Genomic DNA, 20,166 nt, shown 5'->3' with positions numbered 1-20,166 from the left:
GAACGGAACAAATTAATAATAAATAATAATAATAAAACATTGTTATTATTATTATTGTTATTTATTATTAATTCATTACGTTCCATTCCGTTTTTTCGGATCATTCATAACTTCGGATAAATTTGTATGTGTTACGTTCACTAACAGCCAAATTTAAAAGGAAATTACAATACCTATAAATTCAAAGTTACTAGTAATTACTAATAGTTAAGTTATTATTAGTTAACTATTATTTCAGATTTCCGAATTTTCGAATTTACAAATTTACGAATTCACTAATTTACTAATGTACGAATGCACGAATGTACGAATGTACGAATGTAAATTGCGAATGTATGAATGTACGAATGTTCGAATGTACGAATGTACGAATGTAAATTGCGAATGTACGAATGTTCGAATGCCCGAATTTACGAATGTCCAATTTTATCGAATTTACGAATATTCGGAAAAAATTCGTTAAACGGGTTTTCGTTAATTCGGATATTCCCAAATTAACGAATTTGTCGAAATTCGTTAAAAAACGAATTCGTAACGAAACGAATTGCACATGCCTACTTGTCACACCAGGTACCACGCTTTATGATCAGCTGCTATATATTCCCACCAGTTCCATGGCAGCTACTCTCCTGCTCCGAACTCCTGAGTTAAAGTTAAATTTTTGAAATGGCCTTGCTTGTCGTACCATGTGTGCTTTACAGGCCCTGTTCTTCTGATATGACATGTACCAACATGCACCTTGTGACGGGAGTCACTTTGGGCGGGGGGGGGCCCGTGGAACCCAGAATTCCTTGGGGAGGTTGGGGAAACCTCCTATGTCTAAGTCACCCTGTGTCTATAAAAGGGGCACAGGGTGACCAAGAACCCCAGTCTGATCTGTACTAATCGCACCCAACACCTCGCGCCTGTACAACTACACTGAAATGTTTGTGTTTTTTTTATATATATATATATATATATATATATATATATATATATATATATATTTGCATAGTAGGCGAGGTTGAAAAAAGACACAAGTCCATCTACATCTCCAACCTATGTGTGTGATTTTATGTCAGTATTCCATTGTATATCCCCGTATGTTGTGGTCGTTCAGGTCTAATCGTTTTTTTAAAATATCGATGCTCCCCGCTGAAACCACTGCCTGTGGAAGTGAATTCCACATCCTTACCATTCTTACAGTAAAGAATCCTCTACGTATTTTAATATTAAACCGCTTTTCTTCATATTGTATATTGTCTAATACTATGGTGTGCTCTGTGTTGGGTCGTTTGTGGTGTGGCTGCATTCCATTGTTCTATTGTGTCTGTCTGCCTTGGTTATTATGGGATGTGTATGTAGATTAGCTGTGAGAGGGGAGGGTGCGAATTCCTCCAACATCTCTCCCTGCTGATTGGACAGTCTACTGAGGAGAAGTTTGAATATCTGTACCTGTGTTTCAATAAACAGTTCCATGTTGCAGGTTTGTAACTGAGCTAGTCTCGCCTGGTTCTTACAATATATGGGCTGTAATATCTGATATCTGAAGTTTCACACTGGAGGAAGCAGTGTGCTGACGGAAGCACTCAAGCGGAGTGTGGGATGTTTCATTACACACCTCTTTAAATAACTTCAGACCAGGCTCAAGAACATTACTTAAAACACTACAGGAACATTACAGAATTGGAGTGCATGAAAGTCCATTTCCTAGCTAACTACTTTGTGACTGCCCAGGCGTACCTGAAAACGTGTGAGTTCATATAAGTGGTGTACATGACTGGAGGGTGTCCTTGAGGAGGCAAGCGAAGGCTAAATTCTTCTGGATGGGGACCCTCTGGCTCCTATGCAATTCCGCTCCAAAAAGCCCCTGAAGCCCAGCATTCCCCCTGTATATTTAAAAAGGGAAGGAAGGCAGGACCCAAAAGCCCAGGAAACTGGTGGCAAGCACTTAATTCTTGCCTAATCTGGGCAGCCTAAACTCAGGCTACACCCCCTTCCACATCAAGCACATGGTCAGGGGTGAGCTCTTTGTCTCCAGCAGGGCACAGTGCGAGAAGGATTGTGCCGTGCCTATTAGAGCCTGGGGGAAGGAAGTCTGCGGCCAGTATGAGGGAAACCACATACAGGCTGCAGCAGGGAGCCAGATAGCATGGAGCACCATACAAGAGGTTTGGAGTGCTGGGAGCTGTGTGCGAGGTGCCAGATGTAGGCAACATGTCTCTCCGCATATATGTGGTGCGGGCCAGTGGAAATCGTGTGGGGAGCAGAAAGGGAGGCCGGGGGCTGTGACACCCGTGTATACATAGTTATTCATAGCGATACCACCAGATGAATATCTCAGCAAAGTTCATTTGCAGGAACCCCTGAGAATGATTACCATGTAGTGTCTGTCCTGGTGTCAGAGACCTGAAGACAAGATCAGCAATGATAGGGAGATCCTCAATCTATTGTCCAAACAGCCTGGCATGCTGCCTCTCTTGCCGCCATGGCCGCCCCTCTGACCTGACGAAGGGTAGAGGGTCAGTCATGGTCAAGTGGAATCCCCAAGCCGAGGAGGCATTTCAGAACTTAAAGCAGACCCTTTGTGGGTTACCAGTACTAGTGGCCCCAGACTTCAGCAAGGAGTTTGTCGTACAGAAGGACGCTTCTGAGGTGGGCCTAGGGGCTGTACTGTCACAGAACAGGGATGGTGAGGAGCACCCAGTTGTATACCTGACCCGGAAGCTGAACAAGCACGAAAAGAACTATGCCATCGTAGAAAAGGAGTGACTCGCCATTAAATGGGCCTTAGACTCCCTAAGGTATTACCTACTGGGGAGGTCATTTAAACTGGTCATCGACCATGCTCCCCTAAAGTGGATGTGTGACAACAGGGAGAAAAATGGCTGTGTGACAAGGTGGTTCCTGGCTTTACAGCCCTTTCCGTTTACGGTGGAGCACAGGCCGGGAAAATTCCAAAATAACGCAGATGCCCTCTCTCGCGTGCACTGTATGGTTGGGTCAAGTGCTCAGCCACAGGGGCTTGAGCAGAGGGGGAGGATATGTGACGGTATGCAAGGTGAGATACACGATAATAGGTACATTTCACCTCGCATTTGTTCCATTGTAAGGGACTGAACCGGAATCCAGCCCAGTTTTTCCAGCCTCTGTGGCAGGCTGGGTTCTGGTCCGGATGTTTGGGTCCACTGGAGTCCACAGTCAGCTGGACTTTAAATATCTAGGAAGAGAGCACAGCAGGCTGCTCTGGTTTTGAGACTCGGGAAGGGAACCTGAGTGAGAGGAGCTCTGGGTGTTGGACTATAAGGGTTGCTTTTCCGCATGTTTTTGTGGTTGACCAGCCCCGCACTGTATAGAGAGAAGACTATTTGTTTAGTTAGTGCTGGATGGCAAGGATTGAATTTAATGTTTTGTTTTTATTTTTATTTTGCAAACCTCCTGCAAATAAACCTGGTATCCGCCAGATTTTGAAGAAAATGTCCGTTTGCGGACTGTCATTCAGAAAGGTGATGTTAAATTTATAATAATTACAAAACTATTTAACATGAGATTAATCCCTGTATTTTGGTCTGCGTTCAGCAACAGCTCTCCTGTGGACAGGATGTGTATCTCAGATGTTCTCTCTCTTCCTTCTGGGATTTTCTGACCCAGTTGCCAGGGACAGGTAGTGATGGGACAAATAACTCAGCACAGCCACTTACAAATACATACAGTAGAGGGCAGCAGAACCTTACAGAATCATTTAGGTGATTAATCCAACTAGAGTATTGAAAGTGTCCAGAAACAGACACCAAAAGTGTAGACCAAGTTTGCTATTATACCTAAGGCACCCATCAGCATCCCAAGGTAATGCCCAGCTCTTGGATCAGGTTTTAGCCTCACTGGGCATTCCACACAACCTGGGACTTGCTTAGAACATTAAAAGGTAGGTGTTACTACTGGGAACTTTGCTTTTTATGGTAAAGGGAGGGCACTGCTGGAGGTAGTGCAAAAAATGTGTTCTAATTTTTATTAACCAATGAGATAAGCTTGGTTAGATATTAGAAGACTAATGAGTGGTAATTAATTATTTAGGGTTAGGCTTCAGCAGCCCTAAATCACTGTTTTTTATATCGGAGTGATCAGACAGATTAGAAAATCTCACCCAATTGCTATTCTTTCCCATGAGATAAACTGGCTCTTTTTTTCCATTTCTACATCCTCTCTCCTTTGTTGTCTGCCTAAAAGGAATGTCACTTTCCTTTTTAGCGTAATAGTTGACTTAAAATACAATGTCCGATGGTTTGATTACAGACAAATGTCCGACCTACCACAAATGTCTATGGCCATGTTTAGGCTACCCATAGATTTGAGACAACAGTTACCTGACCTAAAAATCTAAAAATGGAGGTCACCAAACACTGTCAGCTTTCCAACATCTGGGGAATGATCAATGACAAAACCTATTTTGCTCTGGTATTACCACCCCCCCACCCACCTCCGCCTTTAAACCAGCGCTGACAACACCATAAACATACATTTGTATGCTGAATGTACAACTTTGTGGAGTGCTATGCAAGGTCTAAAGACTCTCTGCTACTTTACAGAGAGGCTATTGTTTTCAATTGGGCTAGACTAGATTGAGGTAGAGCCTGAATATCTTATGAACAAACATGGCTGCCCCATGTACATATGATGATTGGTGCATAGATAAAAAGGTTACCCACATTAAGCAGGGAAGCTGAGACCCCTCTATTAGGCTAATCAACAAATCTCAGTATTTCATACAATTGCAAAACTATGGAAGAGCAAGCTTCAAAAACAGTTACATCAGCAATTACTTTACAATTGGTGGATGTCCGATTCACTGATTTATAAATATGCAAAATATGGTATGTGCCCATTGAAAGCATTCGATTTTATTTAATATATTAGCAAAATGTGTTTGTCAGCAAAAAAAATGAGGCATGTTGTGCAAGAGGCTGAAACTTTGAGTGTGATAAATAAATCTAGTGTTGTCAAAGTGTACAAACTAAGGCAGGCCATAGATTAAGCAATTTTCCTTTCTTCCAACACGGGTTGAAGGAAAGAAAATGGCTTGATTCCCCCATCAACACAGTCCGTGTTCAAGCGTTTGTTACCCCATCAATTCATATTCCCGATATGTGCCTGCTGTGCCATGTACTTGTATGAGAAAGTATCCTGTTCTCTTTGTATTGCTTCATCTGTGTGAAATCCCTGGTGATCCTGCCAGTCCCTCTGGTTTCCTATCAAAAACTGACCACACTAAGCAGGAGAACACACTGTGGTCAGTTCTCTAGGTGTACTGGGAACTCGACCTGCTCTCCTCCAATGATCAGACCTGACCTGACATGCCCCCGTTGCACAGCCATTCACTGGGAAGCTCAGTCTGCTGCTGCTTCTCCTCCCCAGCTCTTATGCTACTGAGAACAGAGGAAATGTGAGCAAAAAAAAAAAAGGGGGGGGGGAGGTATTTATAATTATTTTATTTTTTATTTTTTCTACACACAAATGTTTTGCCTTTCATTTCTATTTCAAACTGGGTTTTTTTTTTTTTTTAATAAGGTGATCATTTACAATCACTTTAAATAGAAAGAAAGTAAACTTTAGAACCTCTCCAACACGTGATATCTGTACAATGACCAGATGGTTGTCCAAAGCACTACCAAAGGCCTCCTAAACCCCAACCATCAGCCTGGGCTGCCTATTATAAGCATTGCTATGAATGGGAACACGTTGGGAATATACCTATCCAAATACCAACCTTTAGGCAATTAAAATTTGCACAGACATTTCTGTGGGCTTCACAGGCACTAAGAGGAGGTAGTACAGGTATGATAAGTATTTTAATGGTAGCATTACACCAGGCATACATTTGATCAAAATTCAGCTCGTTCAGCATGTATGGGTACGCTGGCTGTACACAAGTAAATCTATAGATTTGACTATGTATTACCAGCCTGTCAGGTTTTTCCTGAATGATTAGTGCTACCGGCTGTACCCAGCAACACTAATGGTTGTGTCCTGCCAGTGGGGAAGGCTCCTTGTGCTCCCTGCTGGCAGAATACAATAGTGCCGCAGGAGCTATTCCCCCAGTAAAGTGATTTAAACAATCACCTTGTAAAACAACCTATTCAGTTTGAAATAGAAATGAAAGGTAAAACATTTGTGTGTGTGTGTGTGTGTGTGTGTGTGTATATATGTATATCTATAATAAATAAATATATATATATATATATATATATATATATATATATATATATATATATATATATATATATATATATATATATTATAAATACTTTTTGGTTTTTCCTTCTTTTTTTTTTTTTTTATCACAGCATGCTATGAGTAAGGCGGCTGTGCTAGCCAAACATGTCAGCATTAATCCTGTGTATATGATGTAGCCAAATAAAGGAATTATACTAGGGGGTTATCGAGTTGCTGGCTAAATTTTTATGCTTTGTGCAGGAGAGGAGTGCAGAGTTTACAGTGGTGGGTAGTATGTGCAAGGAGAGGAGTGCGCAGTGTACGGCAGTGGGTAGTATGTGCAGGAGAGGAATGTGGAGTGCATGTGGATGGTGTCAGTAGGGTACTGGACGGGGTCAGTAGTTCTTTAGTAGTATTATTATTATTATTATTATTATTATTATTATTATTATTTATTTTTTTAGAATTTAATTGGGGGGCTTTGGTGAGATGTCAGAGGTCTAAATGGACCCCTGACATCTCCCCCTTTGAGACAGAGGAAGCGACTGAGGACAGAGATTCCATAGTCTTTTTCTCTGCAGCCTCAGCTCCACTGAAGATGAATGAACAAGAGACAGATGCTCCTGTTCATTCATAAACAGGAAGCATAGTAAACACAGCGTAAAATGCTTTGGTTATGAATGGACAGAGTCAGTGATTACTGACTCTTCTCATTCAGAGACTGAAGAGACCGGTAAATGACATATTTACCAGCCCCTTCCTTTGTTCTCCATCCTGATAAATCCAGGATGGGGGGGGGGGGGGGGGGGCTGAGGAGCATAGAGGGGGACTAGAGTAGCACAGGGGGGTGAGAGGAGCAGGCAGGGGAGCCAGTAGGAACACACAGGGGGGCCAAGAGGATGGAAAATCCGATGGGCAGTCGGGGGTGATCGGTGCAGCGGTGGAGTAGTAACAAGCACCAATCTCCCTGTATGGCTTTCAGTGAAGCAGCTGACAGCCGTGGGAGAAAGAGGAGGAGAAGCGGATTTCAGCTGCTCCACTGAAAGTCATACAGGAAGATCGGTGCTTCTAACAGCCCCCACCGCTGCACTGGTCATACCCCACTGTTCAATTTTAGCATCCATGTCTCATCATCCATGGGTGCAGTGTGTGTCAGACCACATTGCCACCCCCCCCCCCCCCCCCCCCCAGGCCTGTGTGCAGTGAACACCCTGCACCCATGTGCACAGAGATCTCCAGAATCTCTGAATCTTTTGATGATATCATATACTGTAGATCAGGGATATGCAATTAGCGGACCTCCAGCTGTTGCATAACTACAAGTCCCATGAAGCATAGCAAGACTCTGACAGCCAAAAGTATGACACCCAGAGGCAGAGGCACAGATTGGTGAACCTCTGCCCATTTTTACTTCTGAGACACTCTGACTTGACTCTCTAAATGCTCTTTTGTATATCAAATCATGTTACTGACCTGTTGCCAATTAACCTAATTAGTTGCAAAAAGTTCTTCCAGCTCTTCCTTGTTAGTGCCACTTTGCCAGCTTTTTGATGCCCTGTTCCAACATTTTTGAGATGTGTTGCTGCCATCAGTTTCAACATTACCTTATTTTTCTTAAAATGGTATATTTTCTCCATTTAAACATTTGATATATATAAAAAATGCCTTGTGTAGCCCCCCTAAAAAAGCACCGCTCAGCGCCCTGGCTATAAAAATTGAGGTTACTGTGTAATGAAACTCGCAGAGCCTAAAATGAAAAATGATAATATAACCTTTAATTATAAAATCACAATAATAGCAGACGCTAAAAATATAATAAAGAACTTATAAAAATAATACTAAAAAACACTCTATGTAGCAGAGTCCCCTGTAATATTGCAGCAGCGCTCTTGTCATATATTAAAAGATGGCAAGCTTCAATATATTGTTCATATATGGATTATTGCGATGCGGTTCAGTAGTATCATATGGCAATTTTGATCGTGAAGAAACACCTTCTACCAAACACTTCCCCACGTGAGATGATCTCCCCTTTGGGGATGCACTCACCACACATGCAGAGATAATGCACCTTAGATCTTATCACTGACTGTCCATCACTCTGAAAGAACTCCCACCAGACTTAAAGCCGTATCCTGCAAGGATCCATGTGGAGAAAACAAATTGGCCACATAGCGTAATACTGATAAGTATTTAATGATCCCCAATCAACCCCTTACAAAATATACGTACAAAAAAATCAAATAAACTCAAGCAATGTAAAGTGCCTGTGCATAAATCAACCGGTAGCCGGTAATGGTAAGGAAACGTCTGAGTAAACCAGCAGTTCAATCCTACTTCTTGATACCTCGGCTGTCTGTGACACGCACATGTCACTTCCGGTAAAACCACGGAGATCACACTGATGCGTTTTGTCACTTCCTGACTTCGTCTGAGCGCGTGATCTCGTGGTGTAGACACCGTTTTTTTTATATGAAACACATGTCACCGCCCTGCGCCGTGTACAATCATGTGACGTCCATTATCTGCCCACTTGGTGCTCCACCAATGCACTGGCATGTAGAAGGACAATACAGAAATCATCACGGTTACAAAGCTAACTAATTCTAAACCAATCGGTAACAATCAGGCACGTATATAATGCATTTAAAATTAATAAACACGATTAAAACGAGGATCCACAATCGTGGATCCTCACACAGAAGTATATGACCCATAAGCCCATATCTCACCTACCCCTTAACAAGTTAGTAAGGGTAGAGCGTACCTATGATGGGGCATGTATATCCAAAGCTGCAAACAAAATATATACATTTGTAGCAGTATACAACAAAGTTAATAAAATCAGCAAATTATTAAAAATTATTGAACATCCATCTAAATGTCCAAAAAAAACTTGGTATATGATAAAATTCATGCAGAGATGAGGGATGGTCAAAAATATGTTAATACCATATTAAGAAAATCTAAATAATGAAGAGATCTACTTAAGCAACCCTGTAATTCCACCCAAACCAGCTGGTTGAACATTTATATATTAGCATATTATCATGTAAATCTAAAGCACAGTCCATCGTAAATACTTAAAGTTAATGTAACGAAAAATCATAGTAAGCATCACTGATAAAACAATTTATGTCCAGTTCAATTTTCAAACCTTTTGAGGAGAGAACATCTGTTAAATATATCCACTGAGTTTCTCGTTTTGATAACTCACAAACCAGATTAGAACCCCTCCAGTGTGGCTCTAAATGCCCCACCCCCAAAATTCTAGACCTGTTGGATCCTGATTGTGTTTCAGTTTAAAATGGAGGGACACATTATGGTCCTTGAACCCTATCTTTAATATTGTGGATGTGTTCGGCTATCCTTATTCTTAGCATTTTCTTAGTGCGCCCTATATATATAAAAGGCCACAAGGGCATTTTAAAGCATAGACTACATGTATACTAATACATGTTATGAATTGTTTGATATCAAAACTCCTATTTAGCAGGAGAACTGAATGTTTCTAGTCATCTAATTGGTCTTGAGACCTTTCTGCAAGCCTTACACCTTCTGCAGGAAAAGAGGCCATTTGGGTCCCAAAAAGATTGAGGTCGCTTTGGTGGGTCCAAAACTTTAACAACTCCAATCTCTGAAACTAGGCACTTTTTCTATATATAAATTGTGGTGCTGGCGGTAATTCAGTGCTCAATTTCTTATCCAAAAGAAGAACATACCAATGTTGCTTGAAGATTGACTCAACATCTTTTATATTGGGCATGGAACCCTGAAATGAATCCCCATTCTTTATTCATATTCGGTTCCATAGTGGGATGCAAATCCCTTCCTTTAGACAGAGCCTACTTCTTCAACCACTTTTTCCAATTGTTGAGAGTCATAGCCCCTGGCTTCAAACCTCTCAGTTAAAATTCTAGATTTAAGAATGAAGTTGGTGTCCTCGGAGCAATTTCTCCTAACTCTTTCATGATCTGCCCCTTTGGAATATTTTTGAGCCAAAGGGAATAGTTGCCACTGGAAGTAGGGAGATAACTGTTTCTGCCTGTTGCTTTAAAGTAAACTTTTGTTTCCAATCTGTCATTATGATGATACACACTTGCATCAAGGAAGTTAATTTCTTCAGTGTGGTAATGGTAGGTTAACGTTATGTTATTATTACTGTTCAGTACTTGTAAAAATTTGCAATGATGATTCACTGGTCCCTGCCCAGATAAAAAAAGAGATCATTGATAAAACGTCTATAAAAGATCAGTTCTTAATGCTTCTCTTTAAAAATCACCTGGTCTTCCCATTCAGCCATAAAAAGATTCGCTATACTAGCGCAAATTTTGCGCCCATAGAAACTCCTCTTTGTTGCGAATAAAATCTGTTGCTGTACCAAAAATAGTTATGGGATAGACAGTAGTCCAAGGCGTGCCCCAGGAATATTTTTTGATTATGCGGAAGATCATCTCTTTGACAAAGGGCCCAATTTTAAGGCCAGAAGGGCATCATCATGCTGTATTAGAGTACAAAGATGCCACATCTTTGTAATCTTTCAGAGCGATTGAGAGTCCGTGATCAGATCTAAGGCGCATTATCTCTGCATATGTGGTGAGTGCATCCCCAAAGGGGAGATCATCTCACGTGGTGAAGTGTTTGGTAGAAGGTGTTTCTTCACAATCAAAATTACCATATGACACTACTGAACCGCATCGCAATAGTCCATATATGAACAATATACTGAAGCTTGCCATCTTTTAATATATGACAAGAGCGCTGCTGCAATATTACAGGGGACTCTGCTACTTAGAGTGTATTTTAGTGTTGTTTTTATAAGTTAAACATTTGATATGTTTTCTATTGTGAATTAAATATGAGTTTGAGATTTGCAAAATATTGTATCCTGTTTTTATGTAGGTTTCATACAGCGTGCTAACTTTTTTGGAAATAAGGTGGGCAAGTGAGGGGCATACAGAGAAGTGTCTGGGTATGCTAAAACCCTAGTCATCACAGCATGCACTCAACATTGTTCAGCCAAGTTTACTAACACATGCTTTAAAAATTTCTAACAAAGCAAAGATAAAGGCCTTTTTCTGGGACTCCGCTCATTTGCAACAAGAGGTTATAAGAAAAGAATACTTGATATAGATGATGGTTTGTCTGTTTACCCTTCGTGGAAAGTCTTCTGAATAAAGGCAGATCTGTATTCATTTGAGATGGGTTCTCATGTTTTGATAATACATGTACTTTTCTCAATAAAACAATAACAAATGAGGGGCAAGAAAAGCTAGCCGTCTAAATGTGTGCCTACTCGCTTGTTTAGTGCCGTCACTATAACCAAAACTGCAGTGAATAAATGATCAAGTACCTGGGTATAGAAGACACCATGATGGAAAGTGGCTTCACTCGGACATAATATCAATTTCAAAGTTTGTTAGTGAAAAATATTTCTCAAATTTCATAAGTTCTTAAAAAATCTAACTTAACCACAGTGCCCCATACCCCACCAATATAAAAAACACACAATTACTGTATGTATGCAAACTTGACTCATTGACTCAATTGCTTCCGGACGTCTTATCGTGAGCAGGATGTGACCTATTTGAGGCTTATAAATGTAAAAACCAGATCTCTGGACCTCTACTATAACAGATGCCCAAATGTAAATGTCACCACCTGTTCAAGCCCCCACAACTCGAGCGTTGCATGTAGGGCCGAAACAACTAATCGATTAATCGCCAACTAATCGTTTATGAAATTAATCAATTATGACAGTCTATTGACTGGAATGGTACCAGCTGATTGGAGAAAAGCCAATGTAGCACCAATATTTAAAAAGGGCCCAAAAAACATCCCTGGGAATTACAGACCAGTTAGCCTAACATCAATAGTATGTAAACTCTTGGAGGGGATGATAAGGGACTATATACAAGATTTTAGTAATAAGAATGATATCATTAGCAGTAATCAGCATGGATTCATGAAGAATCGTTCTTGCCAAACCAATCTATTAACCTTCTATGAGGAGGTGAGTTGCCATCTAGATAAAGGAAGGCCCGTAGACATGGTGTATCTGGATTTTGCAAAAGCATTTGACACAGTTCCCCATAAACGTTTACTGTACAAAATAAGGTGCGTTGGCATGGACCATAGGGTGAGTACATGGATTGAAAACTGGCTGCAAGGGCGTGTTCAGAGGGTGGTGATAAATGGGGAGTACTCAGAATGGTCAGGGGTGGGTAGTGGGGTTCCCCAGGGTTCTGTGCTGGGACCAATCCTATTTAATTTGTTCATAAACGACCTGGAGGATGGGATAAACAGTTCAATCTCGGTATTTGCAGACGATACTAAGCTAAGCAGGGCAATAACTTCTCCGCAGGATGTGGAAATCTTGCAAAAAGACCTGAACAAATTAATGGGGTGGGCGACTACATGGCAAATGAGGTTCAATGTATGAATGCAATCTATACACTGGGGGGAGAACCTCTGGGGGAATCTAGGATGGAAAAGGACCTGGGGGTCCTAGTGGATGATAGGCTCAGCAATGGCATGCAATGCCAAGCTGCTGCTAATAAAGCAAACAGAATATTGGCATGCATTAAAAGGGGGATCAACTGCAGAGATAAAACGATAATTCTCCCGCTCTACAAGACTCTGGTCCACCCGCACCTGGAGTATGCTGTCCAGTTCTGGGCACCAGTCCTCAGGAGGGACGTACTGGAAATGGAGCGAGTACAAAGAAGGGCAACAAAGCTAATAAAGGGTCTGGAGGATCTTAGTTATGAGGAAAGGTTGCGAGCACTGAACTTATTCTCTCTGGAGAAGAGACGCTTGAGAGGGGATATGATTTCAATTTACAAATACTGTACTGGTGACCCCACAATAGGGATAAAACTTTTTCGCAGAAGAGAGTTTAATAAGACTCGTGGTCACTCATTACAATTAGAAGAAAAGAGGTTTAACCTTAAACTACGTAGAGGGTTCTTTACTGTAAGAGCGGCAAGGATGTGGAATTCCCTTCCACAGGCAGCGGTCTCATCGGTGAGCATGTTTAGCTTCAAGAAACTATTAGATAATCACCTGAATGAACGCAATATACAGGGATATGTAATGTAATACTGACACATAATCACACACATAGGTTGGACTTGATGGACTTGTGTCTTTTTTCAACCTCACCTACTATGTAACTATGTAACTATGAAAATAGTGATCGATTAATCGGTCAGTAACATAATGGGGTTAAAAAAAAGCTAAAATTAGACCTATATAGTACAAAAAGAGCAAATCTCTAATGTAAATATTACTTTCACTGTTGCAAAGTAAAAAAACTAAGGGCTAATTTTTTTTTTTAACTCCATTATGTTACTAAATGTCTTAGGCCAGGTTCCCACCCATGTGTTTTTTGGTGCTTTTTGCAGAAATGCACTACAGTTCATTTAACATTCATATCTATGCTTTTTTCAGCTGCTGTGTATTTGAAAAGGGTCAAGGACCTTTTTCAATGCAAAATGGTGCTTTTTTAGTTCAATATACTTCAATGGAGAAGCTGCAGAAAAGCATATAATATTACAGTTCTGTTTGAAAATCTGCAAAATAGTCTAGAATTTTTTTTTTTTTTTTTCTTTAAATAAAAAAATTTGATCTGAGTCTGATGATATTTACCAGATTCAACCTCTAATAGTATATAGAGTATATCTCTTCTGTCTGTTATTCTCAGGGAGGATTAAAGATTTTACTCCCTAACCATATAGTTGGTTATTTATGTTCACCCCTGCGTATAAAGCTATTTAGGAATAAATTGCCTTTTTTTTCAACTTTACATATTAACTAAATTATACACCACACTTTTTTGAAAGGTTATTAACCGATTAATCAAAACAATAATCGGCCAACTAATCGATTATGAAAATAATCGTTAGTTGCAGCCCTGCATGCAGCCCAAAATAAATTGCATAGGCAAAAAAGTCTAATAGTCCTCAAGGAACCAAAAATAATCATCTGCTTAAGATCATTAGTATCTGCAGCAAATCCTCATTGGAGCCACTTCTGTCATGGTGAGTAACTACTGTCACGTACCTTGTGGCAGAGCCTCATATAAGTGTGGTTGAACCATCAAACAATATAGATGAGCAGTCAGACTCAAAGGTGGAGCTCACCTCTCACCACATCCCAAAAACAATCAACGAAAAAATATATATGGACCCCGGAAGGGTGGCGACCCCAGGGATTTTGTGGGTGGGAGGGAGACAAACCGTAACAAAAAATATAAAGGTGAAGGATAGTAGAGTATATAAAAATTGTAAACTTTATTCAAAATTACATATAATGTAGGAAATTTAAAAACAATCAAATGTACAGAAACTGCAAATGATCCTTTACATACAGGTTCTACTCATGAAGAACTCATACGTGAATGGTACATATGGAAAGATCCAACATGTTTCGGAATATATGAAATGTGAATTCCTTCTTCAGGGTATTTCCTGTGCAGTTATACAATGTAATCTGCAAGTGTATAAGAGGTAAAAATATACTAAGAAACGGAGTACAAAAATACTAGGCATCTATAGTTTGGTGGGCATACAGGAGTTGGTTGGGGAGCTTGGAGATAACTGTAACTGGTAATAGTGACACACCAACAAAAAACAAACTTACTTGTTACACCATTTACAGTTGTTTATAAGAATCAAGGAGGATGCAATGTTCAGAGTGTAATGCTTGCAGTATTAGTCTCCCAAATTTTTTGAGGTAGTGCAGGAGAAAGGGTTGGAGTAGATTGAAAGCTCAAACCATCGTTTAGTAGTGTTGTCCCATATCAATATTCATGGGTAACAGCATTTGAGACAGGCAGAGTCATAGAATGCATCCGGCCTGTGCGGTCCACAAGGAACGGCTAAGATGGATACATATGCCAAGTCCTATGGTACAAAAATAATGTAGTTTACAATTTTTATATACTCTACTATCCTTCACCTCTAGATTTTTTGTTAGTTTGTCTCCCTCCCACCCACAAAATCCCTGGGGTCGCCACCCTTTCGGGGTCCATATATATTTTTTCCTTGTGGCAGAGCCTGACGTGTATAGGGAGTCCTTTCGTACAGCCCCGGGTCTGAGACCACTGATATTACGACAGTGGTCGTGAGGGCGCAGGGAGGTATGAGTGCCTGTAAGGTGTCCATCAGCCGTGGCAGTGTGTAGCAGGTGGGTCGCCAGAGACAGGTCAGATCGCTGGAACAGCAGATGGCAGCAGAGACAGCAGACCCCTGGATTGGACAGACAGCAGTTGACCGGTGCTTGACAGGTAGCTGGCAGGTAGCAGGTCTGGAAGAACTGGCAGCACTTAGCAGGTGAAGAACCAGCAGGGACCAGGTAGCATGCAGAGCAGGACAGGTGGATAACTGGATGGAGGGTCAGACGAGCCAGGCCAGCGACAGTCAGATACAGGCATAAATGGCAGGCAGACAATGGTCAGGATACAAGCGGAAGTCAGCAATATAGAATCAGGCAGATGAGCAGGAGGTAGAGCAAATCCAGAGACAAGTCAAGGTCAGGGCAGGTAGTTTTCAAGCAAGGTCAGGGCAAGCCGGGTCAATAACAGAAGTCAACACAGGAAAAGATATAAGAACATGGGTAATAGCTGTAGATCAGACAGCACTGGCTAATAGAACTTCTGCAGTTTAAATAGTCCTATTGACGCCAATATTGGCGCACGGTTATTCACAGAAAAACAGACAACCGCACATCTGTGCACTCATGTACGTCTTGAGGCTTCATCTGTACTATCGCTAGTGCCTTCCCGACAACTACTTTCTGTTCAAGACAGGGTCTTCTATACCCAGGTTCTTGAAGAAAAATTCTTGTACCTTTTTCTCAATGTATTATCATCCCTGTAGCCTCTAAAATTACTCAATCCTTCTATTCTCTGGCAAAAAAAAATATACTGAAATAAACTATTCACTTATAAAGGATTACACATCCCTATATAAAGTGTATATATCTGACCTTTGCGAGGTATATCACTAAAAACTTTTCCTAAGACAAAGCAAAAGGATTATCTGCAGTGACTCGCTTGTATTGAACCAATTGATTGTACACAATGATTCACTTGTATTACTGCACATTTGTGTTTCTAATTATAGCTAATCATAACTGGGTATCTTCTGTGACTTTTATTTACAGGGATGTTCTTAAAGAAGGTGGAACAGCAGTTGATGCTGCTATTGCTTCATTGGTGTGTGTTGGACTCCTGAATGCTCACAGCATGGGAATTGGAGGAGGGGTGATTCTTACTATATATAACCCTAAAACAGGTGAGAAATTAAAAAAAAAAATGTTTTTGCGAAAAATGCATTCAACAGGATTAGTAGTTGGAGAGGACACCTTTTAGGAAGGTGATTATAGATTATATCTTAGTGCTCTGAAAAGCAAAACTTCACTCCATAGTGTCTACATAGTATATACATCTGGAGCTACACTATCCTTAATGTGAATCTGTACTCAATTTTAAACTGGTTTAAGTAACACTTCACCCCAAGAGCAGACACCACAAGACGCTTGATGTGAACTTTGTTAGCCAGAAAAGCCTCATCTGTGACCCTGTCTGATTTAGTTCCACTTTGTTACTGGGTCTAACTTTATGGCTGATCACTGCCATTGTACTGTTCAGTGGGATTGTCTCCATGGCCATTGGGGACTATCTTCTGGGACAATGATTTGAAAGATGGTGGAGATTAGCCATAAAGACAGTAAAACTAAATCGGAAAGGGGCACAAGATATTCTTTTATGGCTACCAAAAGCAACATCTAGGGGTGTATGATTCTGCAAGAAGTTTATGTTTAAAATGGTTTACATGTTCCGTTAGACAGTCATGGCCAAAAATATTGACACCCCTGCATTTCTGTCAGATAATGCACCACTTTCCCCAGAAAATTGCACCCAGAAATGGTTTAAGACAAAACGAAAGAGCGTACTGAACTGAACAGCAATGAGTTTAGGTCTAAATTCCATAAAACATCTGTGGAGAGATCTCAAAACAGCAGTTGGGAAAAGGAACCTTTCCAATCTGAGAGACTTGGAGCAGTTAGCAAAAGAAGAGTGGTCCAAAACTCCGGTAGAGAGGTGTAAGATACGCATTGATGGTTACAGAAAGCGATTTTTCATTTCATTAATTTTTTTTCCAAGGGGTGTGCTACCAAATATTAAATTGAAGGTGCCAATAATTATGTCCAGTCAATTTTTGGAGTTTTGCGTGGAATGTGTCCGATTTGGCTTATTGTTTCTCCATTATTGTGTCATTCCAATATAAATAACAGAAATAAACATGAGAATGCCTAAACATTTGTAACTGCAACAATGTTTTGGGGGTGAAGTGGTGCATTATCTGACAGAAATGCAGGGGTGCCAATGTTTTTGGCCATGACTGTTTATGAACCAGAAGAAAGAGAGGTGTCATGCAGACAACGGGCAGCGCTCAGGCCAGAAAAAATATAAATGCCTCCCAAAAACAACATGCACATGTTTTAACATAAAGTATGTTGGCAAATTACATACCCCTGACACTCGCCCAGTTACACAAACCATAGAAAAATAAAGTAGAAGAAAATCCTATTTCGAACTATTCTTAAAAACATTTCCAATCCTCCCACCCGCACCTATCATGTCTAATCTCTATTAAAAAAAAGATGTGTGTACTTACTTATTTCAATCCTCTATGGTCCAGTCATGTAATTGTGCAGCTATGGCTCATGAAGCACTCAACAACCGCTAGGAATTCTGGGAGCTATGATGTTACCCATAGGCTCCCATAGTCCTGCCGTTGTTGGCGCTTCCTCCCATCCCCTGCAGCATTCACTCACTGACACAAGAGAACCAGAGCTGCGAGATCATGTGACCAGTTTAAAAATAGGTAAGTATTTCAAGTTTTTTATACAGATTAGGCCATATAGGTAGGAGGAGAGCGTAGGGAATGTATGTAAGAATAGTTACATGGCATTTCTTCCACTATTTAATAGCAATGATTGTTTTTAAAGTTTTTTTTTTTTTTTTTTTTTTATCCCCTAATTTTGCTTTTATACTAGCTTTTTAAAATAAATGCAAATAATGTTGAGGTTGGGTTAAAGATTTGGTGTAGTAATACACCTCTTGTAGGTAAATAGTAACATTTTCTAAAGGGCTATATAGCAGATCAAAATGAAGGGCATTTGTGGAGGTAAAAGGGACAAAGCGATTTAGTTACAAAAGGGGGACAGTTGGGCGCTGTGGATAAATGTATCAAACAGGTCACTTACATATTACTATACTTGAACATAAATGTACAGCAGCTACTGTAGAAAACATTAAAACGTCTTTAATAATAAGCTATAGAAAAATAATGGGCATGCAAAAGTCTTACTGCTGAGACCCCATGTAAGCATGATTATTAACATTGATATTTACAGTATCTTAGTTATATCATGATTCAGAATTATTGTCTTTATGTGCTCTGTAATTGAATTAATAAAATTGCAATCAGCTGATAATCGCAGCCTCAGTCGAGGCACAAAGGCCACTGTAATAATTGCCCACATAATCCATAAATAACTTTTTATGCCTTATCTACTGATGATTATCAGCAAAGAATATAATTAAACTCTGTCTACTCTGATTGAACTAGCAGTTCAAGACCAAATGCAAATTTCTCCACTGTCGATGCTTGTTAGGCTTATTATAGCTTTAAATGACCACGAGGCTGCCAGCAGCGTGGAGTCAAGCTTCAATCACACAGCAGTATAAACTTATTATGCGACATGCCCTTGACTGTATAAAAGCAATCCCTGTGCTGCAGACCCTCTTATTAGTAAAGTATTCAAGAGTGCCAAAGGCATAAATATGGTGATTACTATTCATCCATCCAAGTTGTTAAAGCAATCTGTGATAATACAGGCATATAGTGCTTTAGGTTATTAAGAACATTTCAGCCTGTAGACCCTTCAACCTTTTAAATAAAGCAAACACAGGAGACATATAAAGGTGGTATAAAACATAAAGAGATAGATAGCAGAGTAGCATGAGTAATAGGTAGAAAAAAAGATGGGAAAATAAATCTACATAGATGTAGCACACCCCCTAGGGAGCTGCAGATGAACTGGGATCCCCCACACTGCACAGACAGGAACACCAAATTTTCTCCAATCGTCTTCCAGGGCAGCATCCGAGAGAGAGGCTCCTCCTTCCTGCAACAGGAAACACATTAGTCCACCATTATAAATTTGTTAGTCTCACCTGTATGCCTCAGTTGTTTTGTGTTTCCTCCGGACCCACAGAAGCTGCAAACGTTTCTTATTTTATTCAGTCTCTGTGCTTTCTGCAGGGGACTCCCTGACCAGCATCCCATTCAGCACAGGGGGCCTTGGGAGGGCGACCAGGGGCAGCAATCTGAGCCTCAAGGCTCTGCCTGAAGTTTCGCCCCTACAGAGGGCTATGCAACTATCCCCCCAGCTGCACCAAATGCCGCCGGCATTTTCCCCCACAGCTACTGCTCCTCGATGGTGGAGGGCCATCCGGCTGAGCCCCGCACTCCAGGTGCTTTAGAGGTTCCCTCGCTGTGCAGGCGACCTAGTCGCCGACCCTCCTGCTCACCGAGGGGCCGGACGCATCATTTCCGATCGTGCGGTCCGGTCGGCGGCCATCCTGGTGGAGGCTGGAGCCTCCAGGGAAAAGGCCTTTAATGTGCCCCCTCCCGATTGGAAACCCAGTAAGGAGGACGCCAGAGAGGACGTGGCAGGTGCAGGTGTGTCCACCAACCTGCACGGGGTCAGCTGGGGGCAGGGCTGGAGCTGAAGCAGGAAGCAGAAAGGGCTCTCTAAACAGAGGATCCCGGTGGCCGGCCAGGTTGAACGCTTCTCCACCCTGCCCTGCAGATCCTGCATGTCAGGATAGCTCCAAGGTAAGCCAGAGCACTCTGGAGTCACCTCTGTCTTTACCTCCCTACTAACCGTACAGTTGCATTG

The 20,166-nt window shown here is 41.0% G+C and overlaps 1 protein-coding gene across 4 annotated transcripts in view; it reads left to right on the top strand.

The window, feature by feature from the left end:
* GGT1 (gamma-glutamyltransferase 1) overlaps positions 1-20,166 on the top strand; it is a 336,039-nt gene that overhangs the window by 217,669 nt on the left and 98,204 nt on the right. For all 4 annotated transcript variants that reach the window (XM_073629226.1, XM_073629227.1, XM_073629229.1 and 1 more), the window contains one exon: positions 16,357-16,487. In XM_073629226.1, coding sequence (XP_073485327.1) covers positions 16,357-16,487 — 131 coding nt within the window. The remainder of the gene's footprint in view (positions 1-16,356; positions 16,488-20,166) is intronic.

Source organism: Aquarana catesbeiana, linkage group LG01 (assembly GCF_042186555.1).
Source record: "Aquarana catesbeiana isolate 2022-GZ linkage group LG01, ASM4218655v1, whole genome shotgun sequence".
NCBI classification, from domain to species: domain Eukaryota; kingdom Metazoa; phylum Chordata; class Amphibia; order Anura; family Ranidae; genus Aquarana; species Aquarana catesbeiana.
The sequence above is the reverse complement of the archived record's forward strand: the minus strand, read 5'-3'. Positions and strand labels throughout refer to the sequence as shown.